At 44.3% G+C, this 13,202-nt stretch overlaps 1 protein-coding gene and 1 pseudogene across 1 annotated transcript; both read right to left on the reverse strand.

The window, feature by feature from the left end:
- Positions 1–6,029: 6,029 nt before the first annotated feature.
- LOC116645794 lies at positions 6,030–7,183 on the reverse strand (annotated as a pseudogene).
- Positions 7,184–7,318: 135 nt separating this feature from the next.
- Positions 7,319–7,697, reverse strand: LOC116645850 (SLC35A4 upstream open reading frame protein-like). The gene has a single exon (XM_032426312.1). It carries the CDS (start codon positions 7,695–7,697, stop codon positions 7,386–7,388), a length of 312 nt encoding a protein of 103 aa, XP_032282203.1. The 3' UTR covers positions 7,319–7,385.
- Positions 7,698–13,202: the final 5,505 nt, after the last annotated feature.

The raw sequence follows: 13,202 nt of genomic DNA on the forward strand, positions 1-13,202 counted from the left end.
GTTGACACATAAAGTTCACTATCACAGTAATTATTATAGTTCTTAATAGTATCTAGAAGAACTTGGTTAAAACCCCATTTCTTGTTGCTCCTAGCTTTGGACTTTCGGTAGGTGAATCATCATCTCTGAGCCTCAATTCGTAATCTATTAAATGAAGACTAACTATAGCCACTGCAGAGGTTTACTGAGTGGATTCAGTGAGATAAGCCATAAAAAGAACCCAAGAAGAAGCCCTGACACACAGGAATTTAGCAATTAATGTAGTTGCTCACCATCTTCATCATCATCATCATCACTGCTGCCATTATTTGCATTCATTTCATGAGTATTTGTTTAGCCTAGAAGGGAAGATAAAACATACACAGAAATAACATTAATACAAGATAGAAAGAGAGTGTACAGCAAGAAATAGATATGAAGTGCAATGAGAGACCGGAGCAGACAGAGTTTAATTCCAGGTAGCTATGGGACAGGAATTTCAGGGAAAGCTTGATGGAAAAGGAGTGTTTGGCCTGAGTCTTGTTAGATAGATAAGATTTGAAGTAGCAAAGGGAAAAAGTTATTCCATGGGGAGAAAATAGCATGATCCAAGTCATAAAAACTCAGAACAAGTGGAAGGAAAATCAAATATTTCAGTTTGGATTGAGTACAGAGTGTTTAAGGAGGAAAGAATAGTGGAATAGAATAGAAAGGCAGATTGGGAACACATCATAGAAGTACCATAGTAATTTGTAATAATCATATTTTCATCAAAAATGCTCAGTGTTTTATATAGGCACACAGAATGCTTGGAGCCAGAAATCCATGGTGATTGTCCACTCCACTCTTTGGTTTCTTGGGAGAGCCATCCCTAAGGCTCTTATATGTGCAATCAAGGCTCCCCCCTTGCTAAAGCTCTTGCAGGGAGATAAGCCACATGTTCCGTGGCTCTGAGCCACCTATTCGGATGTTTCAGGGACCACTGGGAAGATATCATCCAGTCTCTTTTGTTGAAATGTGGAGACCAATTAGGCAATTCAAATGTATTCCAATTAGGCATCCAACCACTGTTTCTTCTTTCTAATTCCTCTTTTGTTTGCTTTTCATAGGACTTTATGTCTGCGAAGAAAAACAGGGTGCTTGCCATTGATTTGTAGGATAGGAATTAAAAACGGGGAGGACAATGAAGTTTTTGAGCTCCTGTTATATGCTAGGACCCACCTTCCAGGCTTTCTTGAATTATAGTTCACTTAATTCTCATGACTTCTCAAAATGTGCATTATACCCCAATTTTTGCAGGGGACAAAACCGATGTTCAGAAAGATGAACCTTCTGACATTCATTCCCGAGGTCATTCAGCCAACAAGCAGTAGAAGAGAGATTTACATGGAAGTCTGCCTGGTCACAAAGCCTTTCCATTTGAAAGTCTATCATCAGGTCATTTGAGAGGTTATAGGTTTTTTCAAAATGTTTAAAATGGGTTATCTAATTACCAAAGAATAGCCATGGTGGGAGGTGGACAATGTATCTTTATCCTTTATCAGACTACATAGCTCCCAACAATGTTACCTGAGGCAATAATTATGCTTGATTTGTTTATCATTATATATTTATTTAGTACCTAGCATGTACCCAGCAAATATTAATCAAATGAATGAATCCTGGTCCCAATCCAGCTTCTGTAGCTACAGAAAGGCAGTGTGGTGTTCTGGTAGTGCATTGACTTCGGGGAAATGGTCAGTGGTTCAGGATCTAACTTTACTACTATTTACCAAGTGCACTTGAACAATTTTTCACCCTTCAGAGCCTTGATATCTTGTTCCATAAAGTAAAAATACCTAAACCTGTTCTATCTTCTACCCAGAATTGTAGGTGTGAGGGTTAATTCCATTCAAGAAACATTTTCCTACCTCTTGCTCTGATGGGATCAGGTTCCAAGCATGGACAATGATTACAAATGCTTGAACCTGGGAAGAACACTATTTTTATACAAATAAAAGTCAAGGGGTTGGTATTATACACAGGGCATCATCAGCTTAATATCAAGAAAATCTCCACCCCCAAGACCTGACAGAGTTCCCTACTGCATTTTTTTTTCCCTGTTGAAAAATTGAGCACATTCTTTTTCTCATGACATTTCATCTAAATCAAGTTGTCAGGAAGGTATAATTTCTTCTAGGTGTGCGTATGAAAATAGATAGGCTGCTTTTTCCTTGGGGTCATTAGCACTTACCTATTTTCTGGATCCCTGGTTTGCTGAAAGCAACAATGGATGACATTCACAACCAGAATGACTGGCTGAACGTGTTCCCTGGGATATCACAGTTTTGTCCCCTGGCTTCCTCTAGTGTGCTTAGTAACTTTATCCTCGGCCATAGCAGAATTTTTCTCCTGAACATGCCCATATTCTTGCTTTTAAGATTGGAATTTATCTGGAAGTCAGTGCTAAACACAAACCCAGAGATTATGTATAATATTGGTCAAAAATTCAAAATTAGAAGAGAATTTGGTAATTATTTAGTGAAATTTTCTCATTTTATAGTTTAGGAAACCTAGACCCATCTATCCATTCATCCACCTATCATTTATTTGATCATTAATTCAACCCATATTAAATGAGTCCCTACTATATGCTGGGCACTGGACATAAAATATTGAATGAATTTTTGGGGGAGGGTCTCAATCTTTGGAAACCTTGATAACATTTGATTATCATTATAACAACAACAAACCCATATGGTCCAGAAGGTGCTATTTCATGCCTTATTTTATTTGATTCTCATAAGTACATATGAGATAGGTACCATTATTATTCCTATTTTACAAATAGTAAATCTGAAACTGAAGGAAATTAAGCAACATGCCAAAGATCACATAATTAGTAATAGAGTTAGTATTGCAACCTGACTCTCAGTACAAGCCCACACTTCCTACATCACACAGTGAAGTCTGATGGTCCAGAGAAGTGGAGTGATTCATGAGATCAAAGAACAGCTTATTAGAAGAGCCAATGTCTTCAGAATCAAATTACTATTGTGTCAATGTGAGTATGTGCGTTTATGCTTATATTTTCCTTAAACATTGCGTTTTTCAATCAGTTAAGAATGTAGCACTTGGGAGTGCCTGGGTGGCTCAGTTGGTTAAGCAACTGCCTTCGGCTCAGGTCATGATCCTGGAGTCCCGGGATCGAGTTCCGCATCGGGCTCCCTGCTCAGCGGGGAGTCTGCTTCTCCTTCTGACCCTCCCCCCTCTCATGCTCTCTCTATCTCATTCTTTCTCTCAAATAAATAAATAAAATCTTTAAAAAAAAAAAAAAAGAATGTAGCACTTGGTACCCATGCTAAGAAAGTCAGTAATCTTAGTTTTTCTTTATATAAACTGCTCAACTATTCAAAGTGTTCCTTTGGAAAAAAAAAAAAAAAGTGTTCCTTTGAGTGTGAGAGGAGTGAGAAAGAGCAAAGTATGAAATACATTGAGGTAGTAATGCAATTTCTAAATATTTCTATAAAGCAATCATGTAGGAGTAGAAAATTCTTTGAGGACTGCTAGAGGGCACATGTGGTGCCATCCTTGAAAAATGATTACCCTGAAAATTACAGCCCCATCCAGATCTGGGCAATCACAAGGCAAATCATTAACCTATCAATTTACAATCACCTAGGAAAACATAGGATACTTTATCAAAAAAATAAATCATCTGGACCACTGGTTCTCAAACTTGAATATGCATATGCATCACCAAGGTTTTGTTAAATTCAGATTTTTATTCAGGAGGTCTCAAGTGGGGTTTGTAATTCTGCATTTCTAAGAAGCTACCAGATGCTGCTGAAGCTGCTTGTCCATGGACCTCACTTTGACAGGTGAGGTTTCTAGACCAATATGGTTTCCTGTTTTGATTCTCAGATGAAGTATGACAATGATCTTTCTTAATCTCAATAAGGATGTTTTTATTGTGTAAATAATATTTTCAACTACAGGCTTAAAAATTATGATCTTGTTAGTTGGATGAATGATCCTTTCCAATACCATGCCAAAAAGATAGTTGTCAATTTGTAAGCAAACTGGAGGTGCATTTCAAGTGGCATTTCAGAGAGAGGTCCTAGATGATAGTCAAACCATTGCAGGTTCAAAGTACAGAATGAGAAAATTGTAAAAATGAGCCTAACGTGTACCATATGGCAAAGAAAAAGAAAATTCAAAATGATCTTGGCAAATCATTCACATGACCTTGACAAGCTGTGTAAAACTCAAAATGAAGAGGTACAAAATAGTACGCTTCAAGCCAGAAAACCCAAACACCTAAGATGTGGTAAAACAGGGAAGTATCAAAGGAAAGATCTAAAGCACATACTGAATCACAAGCTGCAGATGAATCAGCCAGAAGACACTATAGTGGGATGCAAATAAAAGTAGTAGGATATTGTAAAATTTTAAAGCAACCTATTCACAAGAGCTTGCCCTATGTTATCAGGGTTTTACATATTGCATTTTAAAGCAGATATAGAGAAACTGGAGAAGGTTTTAAAAGTTGCAACCTTTGGAACCCTCCAACCCGGAGAGCCCTCAGCTCGACCCTCTTTCCTCAAATGGTTTATTCCCCTTCTCTTGTCATTTGCAACAGTACATGCAAAACTGAGTGGCAGAAGAATCCCGATTCAACAGGAGCCACTGTTGAACTTGTTGGCTCACCTGTAGGGTACACACCTCTAAAACCCAAGTTATATAAAGTAAGTTTTCTACTGTGACAATGCCAAGTTGTAATATGTTGAGTCTACTAAAAAATAACATTGGCACTTGTAGAATTGCCTCATTAAACAGAGACTCACAGAACTGGCTCAGTGTCTCCAACAGAACAAGCCTGGGAGTAAATCCCTTTCTACAATTGACAGACACCTGACATTCATTTAGGACTTGGAGGCAGAAACGCAAGAGTGAATAGAGGTCCATTGGACATCTGGGAATTTATGTGGAAAACCAAAACTCATGAAAGATGTTAGAGCCTCTTTTTTTAATTTTTGGTTTTTTTATTATGCTATGTTATTCACCATACAGTACATTAATTGTTTTTGTTTTGTTTTGTTTTGTTTTGCCAATTGCAGGAACCACCGGCACCCCAGAACACTTTATTAAGACTTTATTGCTGACATAGTTAGAGACACTGATTGAACTACACCAAATTTCCCTGTGCCTGGTTCCAGGTCACTCTGTGTAGAGCTTCCCTAAACTGTTGAGAGCTGGGACACTGCTAGGCAGGGGCAGGACCCAGAGTGAGAAGAACGGTACCTCCTAGGAGCTGTAGAGGGGGCAGTGGGCTTTGAGAGGGCCTTTGGGGTGAGCAGAGAGGTCAGAAGTGTAGCTTTAAGCCGGGGCCCAGGGGCAATATTCCCTGAGATGAGTCAAGCTCCAGCCCTCTCTGGGGTTTCCAGAACCGAAGGCTGGGTGGGTGTGGAGAGCAGCACTGTGGAGGGACCTTGGGGCATTGTCTCCAGGTGCTGCTGGAGCTGGGGGGAACTGGAAGAGTGGCCTGGGTGATCACTATAAAAGCTGTGGCAATCGGGCTTTTCTGCATTACAGTGAGGGGTGAATGTCTCTAATGGGGGAATCATGTACCAAAGCTGGGCTGAGTAGCCCGCACCAGGCCTGGGGGCAATGGGTCTGCTGGGGTGATCACAGGAGGCAAGGAAAGCCAACTGGTGCCCATACCCCACTTGAAACAATTGCATTCATGCAGGATGAGGCAGGGAGCCTTCTCCATTGGGGGTGGGGTCATTTCTAAGGCCTAGGTATTGATGCTTCCCCAATTCCTTAGTGTGGATGGACTTCTGGGAAGTTAAGTTTCTTTAATCAAACCCAGTCTTCAAGTCTCCTGGGGTAACCCTTCATTCACCCACCTCCAGAGACTAACCTGGCTGCTCTCACCTCCCCAGCTTTTGTCACAAGGCACTTGTTACAGGGCTGGCGGCTGAGGAAGGGTCCGGAGGCCTGGGAGGTGGCTCTCATGATCGTACCCAATCTACAGGGTCAGGAGTCTGGGTGGAGGTGGTCAGGGGCTAGCGGCTGCCATAATACAGGCGCACAGCCAGACCAATGAGCGGCGCGGCCAGGAGGAAGGCCACCATGAGCTGCAACCGCCTCAGGGCTGCCGAGAGCACGGCATTGACCACCAGTGAGCAGGACACAACAAACAGGCGTGTGATGCTGCGGCCGTGCTTCATGACGGCTGACACGAGCAGTCCGTTCAGTGCCTGGCTCAGCACCACAAGCGCTGCCCATCCGGAGAAACCCTCCAGGAGGCCCGGGCCAGGGCCACCACCTGCATGCAGACCTAGATGCAGGAGCACACCAAAAGTGTAGAGGAAGAGGTTCTGAAGTGCTAGGGGCAGCCTCTGTCGCTTCATAAACAGTTCTGGGTACATGGACGACAGGCCCGAGATGGGGCGGTACAAGATGAGAAGCCGCAGTCCCAGTGGAGTGATATGCAGGGGCATGGGGCCAGCAGCAGCTGCTGAAGGGGGTCCAGGAAGGGTGTTCCCAGGGTCCTGGAGGCCACCAGCTGCAGTGCTAAGCCCTGGCATGCAGAGAGGTGGTGCCGGAGACAGGCAGCAGAACAGGGCCGTGCTTCCAATCTTGAGATTGCTCAGCGCTTGGTAGGTGCTGGGGTCCATGTAACGTTCAAGATAGATCACCAGGTTGTTGTTAGCTCCGTAGAGTAGGGCTGATAGTGCAAAGGGGGCAGCCTGGCACCATGGTGGGGCCCCCTGGGACCATGCTTGCCAGCCCACCAAGAGGGAGAAGGCGCACAGCAATAGCTGGGTTGGCTCAATCAGCAGCACCGCCAAGGAGGGCCGGAAGGGCATGCTGCCGTTCACATGGCACAGTGCCAGCAATGGGCATGGGCACCATGGACAGGAGCAGCATCAGGGTCCAGCGGGCCTGCCTAGGACGGCCCAGGCCTGGTGTACCGCCATCCTCTACACTCGTGCCCAAACCAGTCCGTGGGTGGCCTGTGTAGCTAGCAAGGGGGCAGTGGGAATTGTAAGAAGTTTGGGGAAAATCAGCATGGAGCCAGCTCGCAGGAGGGACGAGCCATGATGCATCGCTAGAAAGAATACTGAGAATCAGAGTCAGCTTCAAACTCCACAGTCAGGTCTGGAAGAGGATGGGGCTGGTGGCCTAGAAGCCACAGTCTTGGGGCCAGTCCCATGGGATTAAGGAGGGGCGTCCAAACTGCTGGCTGATAAGCCACTGTTTACCCTCTGCAGGAAGGAAAGCAAGGATGAAGGCTATGGGCAAGTTGGAGATAGCAAAAGGGTGATAGGTGGGAAGCCAAATATGGTGCCTGCAGTTGAAAGGCCTCTACCTGCAGGCCCGAGGTGCTCATCCTTCCTCCCCCATGGGATCCAGAGTTAGTTAGGCCCCTTTTGCAATGACCAAAGATAGTCCCTCAATGTCTTCTCCACATTGGGTGCTGCATGTGCCTGAGCTGCGTAGATGCCAGTGCAGGTACCCACAGCAAAGCCCAATACTGCTGATGCCCTCAGTTTGGCCACCACATAGCTGGCTAAGAAGAACTTGAGGAATGGGGCGGACATGAGCGAGCCATCCTGGCTCACACCACTGCTGACTTCATCATCTACACGCTGCTGCAGGTATTCCAACTGGTTCTTGAGAAATGCCAGGTCCTTAAGCTTGGGCAGAGAATCCTTGTCATTTGCCATCTTCCCCGCTGAACTTGTTCCATTAGTTTTTGATGCAGTGATCTACGATTCATTGTTTGTGTATAACACCCAGTGCTCCATGCAGTACGTGCCCTCCTTAATACCCATCACCAGGCTAACCCATCCCCCCACCCCCCTCCCCTCTAAAACCCTCAGTTTGTTTCTCGGAGTCCATAGTCTCTCATGGTTAGTCTCCCCCTCCAATTTCCCCCCCTTCATTTTTCCCTTCCTTCTCCTAATGTCCTTCGTGCTATTCCTTATGTTCCACAAATAAGTGAAACCATATGATAATTGACTCTCTCCGCTTGACTTATTTCACTTAGCATAATCTCCTCCAGTCCCATCCATGTTGATGTTGAAGTTGGGTATTCATCCTTTCTGATGGCTGAGTAATATTCCATTGTATATATGGACCACATCTTCTTTATCCATTCATCTGTTGAAGGGCATCTCGGCTCTTTCCACAGTTTGGCTATTGTGGGTTAAAATACTTCTTGTTTTCAGTTTATTTTAGTCTGATTTTGGGTTATCGTTGGGATGCTATCTTCTGGCGGTGAATGACCTTATAGGTAAGTACTTAATGATTGAGTTGATTTGAGTTGATTTTAGACAGTGGGTGTTGATATCTTTCTGCTCCTTCCCATATAGTTGGGGGGTTCCTGTGGGTTCTGCACTGGTTTAAAATTTCTCTCCAGGAGTAAAATTAGCTGGGTAGCAGGGACACCAGTCATGCAAGTAGCATATTCACCTACTGAAGAAAATTCATTCATCCATTTATTCATTTAGTCAGTCATTCAGTCATCTGAAGAAAACAAAATCTGCTAGGTTTTTGTTCTTCAGCAGGAAGAACACATGTTTCCATCCACGTATCTTTAACAGTTTACTTTCTTCCTTCCTGCTCAGCCAAGCAGCATTTTCCCTGCCTAGAGGGAAACACAATACCCATGGATCTATCCTTGGGGCACATACTTATTCTATTATGCTCAGGGGTAGATCTAGAAAACTGGCTGGACCAGAGTTTCGAATGTTTTCATTTCCTGAAAGACGGTGGATATATGGAGATGGTGGATGAATAAATATTCTTCCTTTTCTTCAGAAAGTCAGCAACTGTTCTATGAGCTTGTGCTTCTCTTTCCTCATTTAGTATTCTCAAGATCCATGAGGACCTTGATATTATTCTCTTCATTTTATTGATAAGAATGTGAGGTCAATAGAGAAGCTCAAGATCATATACTGACAAAACTTAGATGCTCACATGGTCTTATTTAATGTTTCCTTTCCTTCTACTTCCTTTTTCCCTCCCTCCCTCCCTCCCTTCCTCCCTCCCTTCCTCCCTCCCTCCCTTCCTTTCTTCCTTCCTTCCTTCCTTCCTTCCTTCCTTCCTGCCTTCCTTCCTTCCTTCCTAGTAGTTACTGAGTTCTGTTATATGACAGACTCTTTTAATTGGTGCAAAATAAGACCTGTACCTTGCCCCTTAGGAAAGTGGAGTCTAGTGCTAATGAGAACCATGATTGTCCTGTTTTAAGTGCTACTGTACAATTGTGCGGGTATTGTACTAGGAGTCCAGAGGAGTAGTAGTTAATTGTTTCATCTGTGCTAAAGGGAGTCAGGAAGGGTTTTATAGGAAGATTGACATTTGTGTTAAATCTTGCAAGTTGAGTTACTGTTTGCAGATTGAAGGTAAAGAAGCAGGTGGGATTAAGATTTAGCAGGGAATTCAATGTGAGAGAAAGGATAGGCTGAAAACATGGTTGAAATGGGTTGAAATTGCTGATTTCCCATGGCTAAGGGAATAGGATGGGGAGTGGGCAAAGTCCAGGCAAGGGAGCATCTTTGGGACAACACTGGGGATGTCAGCTTTCAGTACAGTGTTTCTCAAACTTGAATAATGTATGTTCCACTTCTAAAAGGAAAAATCCCTATTATTCTGGTTATTCCCCACCGCCCCCACATCCATCTCTACCCTTCTTTGCCTTGCTCTGTGGCCCAGAAGGCTGTCCTCTATGGATTGCACCATCCAGGTTCCCTGGCCCTCTGCTTCTAGGTGGTTGGGACAGTGGGGAGGCACTGGGGTGATCAGAGAGTGGTGGGAAGAGAGAACAGGTACTTACTCCCCTATCCCTTCCCTGTTACCGTGCCATGTTCTGGAAGCAGTTCAGTTTCTCTAGGCTATAGCTCCTGTCAGCATCCTCTCTCCCAGCTGTTCTGTCTCCTTCTACATTCCAGTAGACCTATCTTCACCCCTCAGCCCACTGTTGCCAATTCTCGGATTCCTTACTGACCTTTGTTCTTTCCCTTAACCCTGCTCACACCCCTTCATGAAATTCTCTTCAGTTAAATCCTTCTTCAGGTAAGTGCTGTCTTTTTCCTGTAGGGACCCTGACTGATACACACATCAACCCTCAATGTTGACTAAAATATTTTTATTAGAGCATAGCTTTATATGTACACACATATGAAAGAATGCAGTCTTTGTGGCTCTAATAAAATTGAAAAAAATAAAAAGAAATGTATAACTAAATGTACATGAAACTAAAAGCCAATAAAATAAAAATTTAAAGAGTTTGATGTGGTACTCTAGGTTGTTTATCTAAATTGCGGGTCTGTGTGGCGCTGAGCACCACAGTTCAGGCTTTTTTGTGTTTGTCCTACTTCTGTTACCGTGTGCCATGTGATGACTTCCACTACACCCTTCGTGCCTGCTACTGGGAAATCTTCATTCATATGGTGAACACTGAGGTCATTTGACCTTCACTTTGAAAGAAAGCATAATGTATGTATTTAGTTGTGCTCTTTTCTCATTAGCTCTCAGGATTAAACAAGTACAGCTTGTCACCACCACTGTCGTAAACACAAACACAAACACTTAATTGCTTGGCAGTATTCTGTTAGAAGGTGAGCATCCTGATGACCCAGAAAATGTGTCTGTTAATTTTTATATTATCAGAAATGAAAACATACATTAGAAGCATCCCTAATATTACTGACTTATGTCTGAAGACCCCCAGGTGTCAGGCGCCCAGGATCAAAGGAGGGCCATGAAAGGTCAATAAACAGGAGACCAATAGGATCAGATTTGCCTGGGGTAGGGAGAGGGGATACTGGAGGCAGGAAAACAGTCTGGAAATCATCCAGTCCATGGCTCCTTCTAGTGCATCCCAGCTATAATTTTAAAATGTGATTGAGTGAAAACAGGGGTGCTTGCGTGGCTCAGTCAGTTAAGCGTCTGATTCTTGGTTTCGGCTCAGGTCCTGATTTCATTGGGCTCCCTACCACTCCCCTTGCTTATGCTCTCTCTCTTTCCTCTCTGTCAAGTAAATAAATAAAATCTTTAAAAAAATGTGATTGAGTGACAACAGTAATCCTCTCTCCCCACAACCCCATCCCAAATTAATCCAGCCACACCCCTTATCGTCTTCCTGAATGAGGAGGATTACTACCAATTAAGGGGCAGGAACTTGAAGGCCAGTGATTGGGAAACATTGTGGAATAAGCAAGACTTAATCTCTCAAAAATGGGAAATTACAGACCAAAGGGTAATAATGAAAGAGAACGAGAGGTACAGAGATTGATTCATTGACAAGGCAGTAGGAAAAACACTCCACAGCGTTTAGAAAGCCTGCACCTTGGAGGATTCATTCATTTTTCTTATATATAAAATGAGGGAGGAGGATTGAACCAGAAGATCTTTAAGATGTGGCTGTAGCCCTATCACCCAATTTCAGTTAAAAAAATAAAAGATGATGTAGGCTTTGTGTGTGAGTAGGTGTGCCTACCAGGAGGCTCTCTCTAAATTAACCTCTGAATTGGTTCCCAAACAAAGCAGAGCTCCTGTGAAATTTCCGAGTCTTCTCAGCACTGGGTATGTTGCAGACTCCTCTCCCTGAACTCACCTTTTCTCACCTCTTCTTGGCTGCACAGTGGAGGCACTTCAGAAGGAGGTGAGGGCTTCAAGCTTGCAGAGGTCAGAATGCACTGAGTCCTGAAATAGCTTGATGAGCAACAAAGTCATCCTCGGCTTCCTCTTCCTGGGGAGGCCTAAGATGAAAGGAAGACCTAGTGAACCCCCATCTTCTTGGCCTACTTGTTGGGCTAACTGTGTTGAGAAGGGGGACTCATTGGCCATGCCTTCCATTTCTAGAAAGGAGAGACCATTTCCTGCCTTTCCCCACACCAGAGAAATTTTGGAGAGGTCACTTCCAATCCCTCTGTCCATTCCCTCCCCCTGCACAGGAGAAGTAGCCAAGCCAAATGTTTAGTATTGGAGTTCTACCAGGTCATCTTTGCTGGTACCTTGAAGGTAGGAATCAGTCCATCAGCATCCTTGTTCCTGATAGTGGTCTTCTGGGCTTAGGTCCAGTGGGTGCTTGCAGTTCCTATCTCTTCAAGGTAGGCACACCTGGACAAAGGGAAGGTATAGGGTGGGAAGCTGCATTTCGACCTCAACAAAAAAGCAAAAAGCTGTATTGTACAACCCAAAGCCTTACATCGTGGGAGCTATGGGGTTATTTCCCAGATCAATAAAGGGGCTATTCAGTTCTCAGTTTGCTGGTGATCTGTGTGTCTCCAGGTCTCCAGAGGGAACAAGGTGAAGGGCAGGAATAAGGGACATCAAAGCCCTAACACACATCACTTTCCCTCTCCCTGGATCAGTCCCCGCCCTTACTTGCCATCAGTCAAGCGCTACCATATGGGGCTGAGTACACCTCCAAACCCTCCATGCAATGCCTTGGGTGCATTTATTGCCAGAGATCACCTAAGCCCCTATGCATGGGCAGTTGGTGCTGCTCTGGGCTTGTGGGTGCCACAGAGCCCCTTAACTACGCAGAGCTTGGATTGGCTGAACATTGCTAGCTGTCCACTTCTACCTCTTCTAGGAAAAAAGAAATCTATTATTGCTCTGCCTAATCTGGTCCTGGATGGAGAGCTAGCAATTACCATTCACCAGGTGGCCCTAAGCTTTTTCTTTGCTTTTAGGGGCAGAAGCACCTGACAGAAGTGTTAAGCTCATTAAATCTACCCCATGTGGTACAGGCATGTTATGGGTCTTTTTCTACCTGCTTTCAGGGGGCAGACTTCTCCCCCACCCTCTGCAGTGCTCAGATAGGATTAACTAGCTCCTTGGCTCTGCAAACAGGTGTTTTCCTGGACTCTCGCACATTCTGACTATTGCGGCTGCTCTGGGCTATGCAGACAGTCTCCCAGCTGCTCTCCTGGGGCCCCGTGCCTGTCGGTAGGAGGGGATTAACTTGTGCTCTTCCAAATTATCAAACCCTCCTGAGGGGCAGGTGACGTAGGTGAGGCAGGCGGTGAATTCTGTTTCCCACATTTCATGATGCTATTTTATTTTAACCTGACCCGGCTTGCATCTGTGCAAATAAACCTAGGGCATTCTGAAATAGCTCCCTGTGCTGTCAGCCAGGAGCAGAGAACAGCCTCCCCGTAGTTATATTCATCCGTGTGTTGAACCCCTCACGCCTCAGAACACTCGTCTCGAGGGTTTTC

This window comes from Phoca vitulina, unplaced genomic scaffold (genome assembly GCF_004348235.1).
Source record: "Phoca vitulina isolate PV1807 unplaced genomic scaffold, GSC_HSeal_1.0 scaffold34, whole genome shotgun sequence".
Lineage (NCBI taxonomy): Eukaryota > Metazoa > Chordata > Mammalia > Carnivora > Phocidae > Phoca > Phoca vitulina.

Excerpts from the sequence above, each read along its gene's own strand:
- LOC116645850 (XM_032426312.1), bottom strand. The coding sequence starts at position 7,697 with ATGGCAAATGACAAGGATTCTCTGCCCAAGCTTAAGGACCTGGCATTT.